The 12159-nt window shown below is 16.9% G+C and overlaps 1 protein-coding gene across 1 annotated transcript in view; it reads left to right on the plus strand.

Moving 5' to 3' along the window:
- The window catches only part of LOC122719029 (basement membrane-specific heparan sulfate proteoglycan core protein-like), a 310786-nt gene that overhangs the window by 208289 nt on the left and 90338 nt on the right, over nucleotides 1–12159 (plus strand). Inside the window, exon 3 of the mRNA XM_043944539.1 lies at nucleotides 11070–11280. Coding sequence (XP_043800474.1) covers nucleotides 11070–11280 — 211 coding nt within the window. The remainder of the gene's footprint in view (nucleotides 1–11069; nucleotides 11281–12159) is intronic.

The raw sequence follows: 12159 nt of genomic DNA on the forward strand, positions 1-12159 counted from the left end.
TTCTTTGTAATTCTAAGAAAATTATATATACATTTCATCACAAAGTTTTATCAAAATCAATTAATGTTGCTATGAATTATAAATAATCGAAAATACTAAAGTTCGCAGTTTTTCATAACTTTCGGTTTATTTATAACTCTAACGAATCTAGTATTATAATATAATAAAAAGTTTTATATCTTTCTGTCTATAATTTTTTTATATGTCAACCGATTTCGATTAAATTTTATGTAAGTAATAATAACTTTCTTAGATTTAAAAAATGTACAAAAATGTATAAACATTTTAAATTTTCATTATAAAAAAGATAAAAAAGATAAAAAAGATAAAAAAGATAAAAAAGTTAAAAATTATGACTTTTATTTTTTTCATCAGAATTCTAACCAATTTTTTAAAAATTTATTTTCTATATTATGTAATAATATCTATATTATATATTATTCAATAACTTCTAAGACTATATTATCTAATAAATTATTATTTATTATTATCTTTTAAGATATTAAAAAAATTCAAGTTTGATTCAATTTTAAAAAAAATAATACATATAGTGAAAAAAAAATAGGAATATTATTTTTTTTCACTATTCATATTACTGAAGTTATATTATAGTTTTATGGTTTTATATTGAGATAGTGTAAATAAATTTATCTTTTAATTATTACTATGTACTCATTATCAATCAAAAAATTTTTAATAAAGTTTTAAGAATGATTTATAGAAATCTTAATATGATTTGGGATCAATTCAATCTTCATTTATTTTATTTTATTTATTTTATATATTTTATATGAGATACATTATCTGTATGAAAGTTTCTCTTCTTTCATTTTTATAACGTTAACACTGATTGAGCAGTTTCTTCCAATGATCGAATTCTCCTGAATTTACTAAATTTTCATTCTTCAATAGTAAATTTTCTTATTTTGATATATCAAAAATATGAGTAATTCTGTATATATTTTTGCATATCATATTTCTATATATTTTTTTATTAGATTAACAACTAATTTTTTTGAAAATATTTACAAATTTTTTCTTTATTTTCTCTTATATAACTGATATAAAATTATTTTATATAATTAATATGAATTTATTAGAAATATGCAAAATATGAAAAAAATTATTAATTCATGTGTGACAATAACTTAAAGAATTCTATGAGAACACAGTTTGAATTTTTGAAAATTGTTTATATATGAGTTAAGATTAAATCCATCACAATTCTCTTTATTTTATATATATATATATAATATATATATATATATATATATATATATATATTATATATTATATATATTAAATTTAATATATTTATATTAAATAAGTATATTAAATAAATTAAATATATATATTAAAAATAATTATTTCTGATATCTATTAGAATTATAATTGATATTTATACTAACAAAGCTTTTTAAATATATACATTTATCTTGAAACGAAAAGTTTTTTTCTAAAATTTATAAGAATTTTGTTAATCCTGATAAATTATATCCTGATAATTTTGTATAACTTTATTGAAAATATAAAAAATAAGTGTTACTTAATCTTGCTTTTTCCGTTTTCTCAATTGTTAAATTTTAATGTAGATAAAAAAGACAATAAATCTTTTGCACTTATAACTATAATATATTCCTGCTACATTTATTGATAGCGAAAAATATTTCAATTTTCATGATTTCAATTGAATATAAATGTAAAAATTAAATGATCTAGAAATGCTTTCAACTCAATCAAATCGATATTATCAAGTAATTAATTTTCTTTTCATATTTCATATATGTATATTTTGTAATTTATCATAAAATAAACATAAAACAATATATTATCATCAATAGAATATAGATTTTCTTTTTCTTATTATATAAACTTTTAATTATCTTTCAACACTGACTATATTTATATTCCAACAATTAATATAATGGAGTATATTTGTATTCTATAAATGCTATTGAAAGTATTTATTTTCTATATATTTTTAAAAATTATTTTAAAATTTAATTTTATCACAAATTTCATAAGATGTAAATATCTTTATTATTTATGATTATTAGATTATATATGATACAATAATCTGTATAATTGAAAAAATAGAACAATAAATATATTATTTATCTTAATATCACTAAGTAATATAAATAAATAAAATATTATAATATTACTAAAATTAAACTTTACATTAGATCAATATAATACTGTGTCGTCAATAATACTGTAATTTTGCTAATATTATAATATGTATTTCAAACTATATCATTTATTAATGAAAAATATACAATATTTTTTGAATTTATTTATTTCTTTGTTCAGTATAAATATATTAGAATAAATAGTAATTTTAATTTTATTGTATTGAAATAAAATACTATTAGAATATACATTATTGTAAAAATGTAATAAAAAAAATATTTAACATTTTTATATTTTGCAATTATAATATATATATATATATTAAAATCAAAATCGTAAATTAAAAATTAATCACTATAAAAAAAATACAATGCTATATTCAAAGAGCTAAATTCTTTCTTTTAAACATGGAAGTTTTTGAGCAATATTATATTTCTTTTTTACATGATGTAAATCTAATTTTCGAAGAAAAATCATATAATGATTTTTTTTATAAATATAATATAATATAATATAATAATATATTTTTTTCGATTAAATTTTTAACTTATATTATATTTAACTTATATTATATTATATTATTATATAATATATTACATTGTTCTTAATTTTTATGTTTTTGAACAATCGCAAAAAATACATTTTCTTTGATTTTAGCTGTGCCATACCAATGCTTTTCAGAATTATAAACGTAAATGAATACGTGTTTGACGGATTGTATTCAACCAACTAATTAAGATTCGTATTTCAATTGTTAATGACGCGAATATTAATTTTGATGAGAGATCAAAATCTAATAGTTTGAGCATTATGTAAGAACATCAGATTTGAAATTATATTCGTTTCATGTTAAAATAAAATATTTCATTTCTTGTACATAAATGTATAATAAATAAATAAATAAATAATAAAAAATAAATAATTAAATAAATATTTAATTTCAATATTGATTTAATTGATTTTGAAGAATATATAAAAATTTAAAAAATTTAAAACTCCTCTTTTTTAAACTTTGTTTAAGTAAAAACGTTAAAAAAACAATATACTATAAGTAAAATAAAACTTAATTTATTTAATATTTATTTTGATAATTATGCAGTTTAATAACTTTTCTTAATTTTGACTATTTTATTATAATTTCTTCTTAAATAAATTCATTTCATCATTAAAATCAAATGAAGGAAATCAAAAAAATAATTTACTTTTTTATTATTATTATTTATTTTATTATTAAACATATACATCTATGACAGTGAATATGTTGTTATTTTTTCTTTTTGTTAATATAAACGCATAGATAAAATATATATAATGGATGAACTGGCTAAAAAGCATTCATGAGTGAACGATAAATAATAATAGAAAAAAATAATAATAGATGATTTTTGCAAAAATACGATTCCAATTCATTAGAGCTTAGACATTTTGCAGAAATAATTACACTGTTGTAACATATTATTTATTCGTAGAGAATATGGGCATTCAATGAAAATAAACGAAAAATAATGTTTGAATAATAGAAATCACAATGATTAAAATTACACTAATAGTGATATTAATATCATACTTTATGTCTATTGTTCGTAATTTCAATTTAAGGATTGTTTCATATTTATTTCTGCAGATCTGAAAGAAAAAATAAATATAATAATAATTTTATTTAGATCATAACATTCAGATGACATACATTTTAACTATCATTTAATTTTTCAATTATAATTCTTTTTTTTTTGACTAAATTACAAATACCATATTATAAATTTCAATGTTATCAAAAATTTGATCATTTAATAATTTTTGTGAATAAAATTTGAATTTTTTGGATTTTTTCATTTTAATTGACCAAAATTGATGTTCACTTTTTGACTATTTTATTTTTCAAAAAAACGCTCTAAATGCTAAATAAAAGATGAAACATGAGTTATTAAAAAATCTGACCATAAAAATAGATAAAGATTCAGATTCACACATAAATTAAAACACAATGAATAATACAATGCAAGTAATAATCGAATCAGCAATGTAAACATATACATATATGTAAGTATAGTAGCTTTAAAAAGTTTCCATATTCCGTAACTTCTTATGTCATAAGAATATTTATATAATTCAAAAATTCTAATTTTAATAAAAATTCGCATATATATTCAAAAAATTTCAATAAATTTTTAAAAATTTTTAGTTGCACTTTCATTCTTGAAATTACAAATATTATAAGGAAAACAAAATTTATTAGAATAAAGATATTTTAATTTTTTCATTTCTCTTATTTTAAATAATTACTTGAATTTTTTTTAAATTTCATTTCATTTAATGCAAATTAATATTTTTTTTCAGAAAATACAACATATTTTTTTTTTATTATTTAAGTCACATTTATTTATAATCATCATAATTGGATAAAACTTATTAATAATTATTAATAAACGATAATACGATAATACGATATAATAATCTTATATTATTTAAATAATTTAGAATTTTTTTATAAGATTTTTTTTATATTATTATTTAGCATGCTTAATGAAATCAGCAAGCTTTTTGAATTCTTTTAATGTTTTTAATTTTTAATAAAAAATTGCTATTTTATTATTTATTTTATTAAAAAATTTTTAAATATTTAAAATCTTCTTGAAACGAAAAATAGTGATTTAATTAATTAATAAAAGTATTTTATTATATCAAGTTAAATGATAAAATCGTTCATATTTGTAAAGTATAATAAATACTCTATCAAAAGAAACAAGTTTGAATTTATTTTTTCTGTAATTAACAAAGATATATGTCATTAATATACATTAGTGTCTGAATATTTTATAGTAATTATATTTAATTGTTATCTCTTTTGTTTTGAAAAATTCAATTGTTTTTTCAATAAAACTTTTAAATTAATAATAATTTGGTATTTAGCTAATTTCTTCTAATATGTATATAAAATCTATGTGATACAAAATTATATAAAAAATTATATAAAATAAAGCAATACAAAATGTACAAACCATAATATATTGGCATTGATTTTGAATTCATAGATTTATAATATAATATGAATATTATTTTTAATAATAGTAAAATTTAAAAAAATATTTATTTTATTAAATATCATTTTAAAATGACATCTAATAATAAAATGTTAAATATTTTCTTTTTCCTTTTTCATAAAATAAAAATTTATGAAGAAAAATGTAGATCTCTATTTAAAAAAAAAACTTTAAATAACCATAAAAACGTCAAAAAAGCAAAAAATAATTAGGATATATTTATATTTGTACTTGAAACTTTAGGAAATTTTTGTATTTAAAATTTTGTATTTAAAATTTTTTTTCTAAAAATATATTATTCTCAAGATTTATAAACATATATATTTTAATATTTTTGAGTAAGTATAACCTATTATTTTTTTCGATATTTGTAATAGAATATAAATATTATATTTCAATATTATATATAATTTTTTTATTGAAAATAAACTTAGTGTTCATAATATCATATGTATGTTATACATACATATATGTTACATATACATATATTTTGGAAATTAAAACAAATATATTAATATATAGATAATTAATATTATTATATTATTATATATTTGTGGAATATTTTTGAAAAATTGCTTCTATATAAATTAAAACAAATCCAAAAATTGATATACAAAAATTGAAACTTATTTATTAAATTATAAGCAATTTAATTCTTCATTAAATGAAGCGAGATGCCATAGAGGCAATAAAGACGGAAATAGAGACTTCTCATTATATTTTTCTTTCATTTCTAATGCGAATTTAGATTATTTATAATAATCTCTTAATAAAAGCAATCGATTTATATAGAATTTATAGATATATCAATTTTTTTGTATTTCTTTTGATTTCTAGAATTAACTTTTTAAAAGTTCCATAAATATTTTAGTATATATTTATGTTGTTATTCCATATTGATATATCTAAAGCTATTTGATCTGAGATTGTAAAGTTCTATAATAAACAAAGCATATCTATATAGAGGTATTTCATCTCAAATTATCAAGTTATATAGTAACAAAGTATAACAATTCTGATTCATATCAGTTAGTAAGTTTAAAATATATACAATTTTTAACAACTAAAAATTAAATGATTCTTATCTATGAATTAAAATATTATATTTTTAATTTCTCTTTTATTCACTTTCATTATTCTATGATATAATTCATATTAAAATTAATTAAAATTTAACTTTTTCCATTATCCTATCTTAATAGAAAACTTAGTTAATTTTTAAGCTTAATTTTCATTTCTATATATGTTAATTTTGTTCACTTATATTTGTTATTTTATTTTAAATTAAAATTATTTTATTGCAAAAATACAGTTTTTTGAAGTTAATAAAACATTTAAATTAAATAAATATATAGAATATCTTGTATTATCATTTTTTATTTTTTATGTATAAGAAATAATTTGATCATTTTAAATAGTTTTATAGTTTATTTATTATTTATTTATTGATTATAAATTGCAATAAATTATAAAAATTTTTCCGAATAATGTTTCCAATAGAAATAAAGTTTATTTTTAAAATGGAAGAAAAATACTTTTTGCAGAAAATTCATCTTGTGATACTATTTATATTGCATACAAATATTTTTTTTTATTATCATAATTGAAATATTAAATATAAAATATTTAATTTTAGACAGCTTATAGATTATCTTATATCTTATATAAAATCTATGTTATATAATTTATATAAAAGAAAATTTAAAATATTTCTTGGAATTATATCTTAAAAATAATAAACAGAAGAAATTCATTTAATTTTATTCGAAATAAATTTTAATGTAAAAATAAGAAAAAAAATAATGTTACTTAAAAATAAAGAAAATATATTGCATCTTATTTATTAGAACAAAACATGCAAATTATAGAAAAATGTGCAATATTTCTGCATTTTTCTCAATCGACATGTAATAGGCAAATTCCGTCTCACTACAAGTAATTTCCTGTAAGGAAAGGAGATATCAATTTTGTTTTCAACACTATTTCAACACAAAGTAACGTTTCTTTGATAAGTCACTTATTTTCGAGGATTCTAGTATATTCTAATTATATTTGACAAAAGTTAAATTGGATAAACTTGTCAGAAAACTATCTCACTATCGATTTCAATGAATTTAAAATATGTATTATTAAGGACAACATTATATTTTGAACATACATTTTTTTATGCATATAATCTAAAATTATATCAATTATATCTTATGATTTTTAATGTTTTAAAATTATATAAATGACAATAATATATCTAAATTTTATATATATATAATAAAATACATAAATCATTATTTATTTACTAACACTACAATAGAGCGGCATCGACATATTACATATTAATAATTAAATTGTGAATTTTTTGTAGTTAAAACAAGATAAAACATTATGTTATATATATCATATTATTTAAAATTTATATCAAATTATATCAAATTATTATATCAATAGGATATAATATTTGCAAAATATCATTTTAATAAATATATTTATTTATTATAAATTTTATATTTATTTATAATAAAATTTATAAATATTATAAAAGTAAAATTTTTTCAGTTTTTTTTAATTACTATTAGAATACTATACTTCTAATTACTATTGTTTATTTGAAATGGATTGAGCTGAAAAAATTGTACATTATAGAAGAACTCTTCATACTATCTTAGAATCTTAATATAGTAATATTTCAGTACATTGCAATCTCTTCTACTTTTTTCGTGAATGAACTATTCAAAATTTTTTCAGTTCTTAATCTTATATACTATATTATATATTAAAAGTTATATTTAGAATAAGACTAAATTTGTTTAATATTAATTTTTATTATTTAATATTAATTTAATATTTAAATTATATTTAAATATTATGCAAATTAAATTAATATTACAAAAAAATATTAAATAAAAATATTTAACATTTATTTTGCATTTATTTTTATTATACTATATTGTTTATATAAAATATATAAAAAAATATATTTATATAAAATCTGCAATCTATTATTAATTATTATTATCCATTATTTAACATGATATCAACACGATATTGTTATTTCAATCACATGAAAAAAAGATATATATTTCGTAATAAGATAAAATATTCGTAGGATAATAATAATCATGTGATTAAAATATTCAGGTTGCTAGCGAAGCAGTACAATAATATGTCCATGCTATGCTATTAATATTAAATAAAAATATTTCTACTTAAATACATAAATGTATAATTTAATAATTATTATGAATTGATGCTGATTTGATATTAAACTATTAAATGAGCAACAATTTTTAGAATTCGTTTTTATCATAAAGATAAAATATCCCATCAGATTTTTTATGCAACAGTTAAATGTTTCAGGTAAATAATTTTGAGGAAATAAAAAAGTTATTTACAAAGGTATTCATATAAAAAAAATTTACAAAAAATTCATATATTTTGAAAATATTGATTTTAATAAAAATTTTGTATATGAAAGTCTTTTTAAATACGAGAATGTTTACAATTTTTTCATGTTTTATATTCATAACTTCAATTGGAAATTTTTTATAACAAGATAACAGAACTAAAATTTGAGAACAGAAGATAACAGAATTAATTTGATATTAATTTGAATATTAAATTTTGTATTTTAATATTATTATTCTTATTATATATAAAATATTATATATATTATTATTATTATTATTATAAATTTATAAGATTTTTTGAAACGATGTTTCATTGAAATGATGTTTCATTAATAAAACAATTGTTTTATATACATATATTATTTTAAAAATTATTGTTAAAAAATTATAACAATTAAACAAAATATGAAATGAGCGATAAATAATGTACATCCCTACTTATAAAACTTATACATTCCTATTTATAACTAAGCAATATATATAATATAATACATATATATAATATATGTATTCCTATATTTAAAATATTAAAAGAAATATTTTTACTATTTCCTTAACAAAGGAATTTTTTAATATTTTTTTTTATTTTGTTTCTATTTTTCAATATATTCAAAATATGTTTTAATGTTTTCTCTATTACTAAAAAATTGTTTTGCAAATTAAATATTCATAAAATCTCAAATAAAAATAAAAATAAAAAGAAAGTTTATGAACCAATCACTATAAATTTTAAACAATGAAAAATCAGAAAGTTGCTTAGTATGTTTTATTATATATATATTTATGAAATATTTTTAAAAAATTGATTGCAAAAATTAAAACAAATATAAAAATTGGATAGAAATATATAGAAAATCAATTATAGAAACAGAAATATTGATTAAACAATTTAAGTTTAATTTTGAAATTAAAAAAAATAAATATCTTAAATTTTTAATTGAAATAAATAAAGTAATAGTAAAATCTATTTTATTTTTGATTTCGTAATGTTATAATTTATCATATAAAAAAAAATAAACCAGAAATTCGGTAAGAGATGGAAAAATAGAAATATGACGTACGACGAAAATTTCGCAACTGTTTTTTTATGTATCTTAACCTATTTATTGAAATGATTTAGGATGTGATAAGCTTTAATGAATTGATATAGATTAGATATAAAACGAAATTTTATATTAAAATTAGAATATATATATTAATAATTATAGTATAAAAAATATATATAAAAAATATAAAAAATAAAAAAATATAATATAAAAAAATATTGTGTCCATAAACTAATGCTGATTGCCGATTATATGTGAAAAAATTGCTGAAAATTTTCTTCAGCATATTTTACATATTTTAAATTCTTCAAAAATAAAAAAATAATATTTCAATAATATTGTTTTTAAAGTGAACTGAAATTTTCTGTTGCGAAAAATTACAAGCTTAAAATTTGCAATCATGGATAATTAAATTCAATAGAAGCAACTGTAAACGAAGATTATTACAGATCAGTTAAATGTTTTCGCATCGAGAGCTTTATTCGAAAATTGATTCCTTCTCTTTTTTCTATTTTCATCTTTCTTTTTCTCTTATTATTTCCAATTTCACTAGTTATATTTTTGCCTTTTTTTCTCTTCTATTCGTTTTTTTCGTTTGTGGCGATTACACGCGATTGAATGTAATATAAAATTCGGTGAACAAAACGTATCAGGGAAAGATTTTCTCGATAATTCTGCGCTGGATTTACCAAAGCGTACAATCATAAATTCTGTTTCCGTTCCGTCCGCTTTATCCAATAAATACTCAGTTCGTTTTTGTAAAATTATTCGAGCGCAATAGTAAAAGATTATATGGATTTATTGTTGTATTTATATATCTTACTCACAAACAATTTATTTATCATTTTTTACCTTTTTCTGTTCTAATTATTGTTTTGACATTTTTTTTCATATCTGTAAATGATAATAAAAATAAAAATAGAAATTTTAAATGAATTGCTGACTTCATTTTCTTCATTGATAATATTTTTTTTGAATGAAGAGATTAAAAAGAATAAAATGTATTTAAAAATAAATTAAGTATTAAAATATTAATATTTAATTTGAAAAAACTATTAATAAATTAAAATTTTCGAAAAATTTATATATTTCCACGTAGTAGAGTAATCAAAATATTTTATCATATCTCCTTACATTTTACATTATGTTACAATTGCAAATTTCATAAATAATATTATAATAATATTATAAATTGATATAATGTTATAATTAAACTTTATATTTTATAAACTTAATTTATAAACTTTCGACCAATAAAATATAATGAAAAAATACAAATTAAAAATATAAAAATATAAATTAAAAATATATATAAAATATAAATATAAAATACAACTTTGTGATACAAACTGTCGTTTTGAATAAAATGAAATTTATTCTTTGTATGTTATCAATTTTCTATTAATTCATAAATCTATTTATCTAAAAAATTTTATGTTTCGTTACAGGTTTCATGGATCAGGAAACGAGATTTACATATTCTCACTGTGGGAATCTTAACATATACAAACGATCAACGTTTCCAATCATTACACCGAGATGGATCTGACGAATGGACTTTAAGAATTAGTTCACCACAGGTTCGAGATAGCGGAACATATGAATGTCAAGTCTCAACTGAATCGAAAATCAGTCAGGCTTTTAATTTGAGTGTCGTAGGTTGGTATCCATAATATATAAATATACTTCTTGTCTTCGATAAATCTCATTATCAAACAATAGAAAAAGTTTATTATAAAATTACATCAATGTAAAACGTTTTTCAACGGTCATTTTAACGCCATGAGTGAATGGAACGTAAAATTATAAAATTATATTCTACATAATTGTTTTATTATTTATTTTATGAATTAGTAATAAAATACATTTGAAATAATATATTTCGATCAATAAAATGAAGTATGAAAAAATAGAAAATTTCATATATTCTTATAAAAACAAAATTTACAACGTTAGCTTATTGTTATATAAATTATTATTTATTACATTATTTTGTTATATTGTATTTCACCTTTTTCATTTCTTTGTCTCTTTATCAATTTATTATAATCATTTTATTATAAAATCGTTTAAATACAATCTTTGAAAGCAATTTAGCAGTAGAAAGAAATATTATTAGAGAAATTGCATTATTATCATTAATAAAGTTGTATTGTTTATATTATTAAATATTAAGTTGTTTGTATTATTATAATAGAATTTTTTATATTAATAGGATATTGATAGGAAAACAAATTATTGAAATAAAATATTAGAATAATCATCTTTTTTATATTGAATTTCATTTATTTAAATAGTCAAAATTTCCAATAATGTTAGTTTATTTATATATTTATGAATTCTATATATATTTATGAATTCCATATTTATTTAGTTACAAATTAAATAAATGTTGTAATATTAAATATTGTAATTAAATTAAATTAAATAAATAATTATTAAAATTTATTTTAAAAATTTCTTTAATAATATAATAATAATATAATTGTAGATATATATTATCATTTATATTAATTTTTTTTTTAATTTGTTTTTTCT

Source organism: Apis laboriosa, unplaced genomic scaffold (genome assembly GCF_014066325.1).
Source record: "Apis laboriosa isolate Shangri-la unplaced genomic scaffold, ASM1406632v1 scaffold69_cov144, whole genome shotgun sequence".
Lineage (NCBI taxonomy): Eukaryota > Metazoa > Arthropoda > Insecta > Hymenoptera > Apidae > Apis > Apis laboriosa.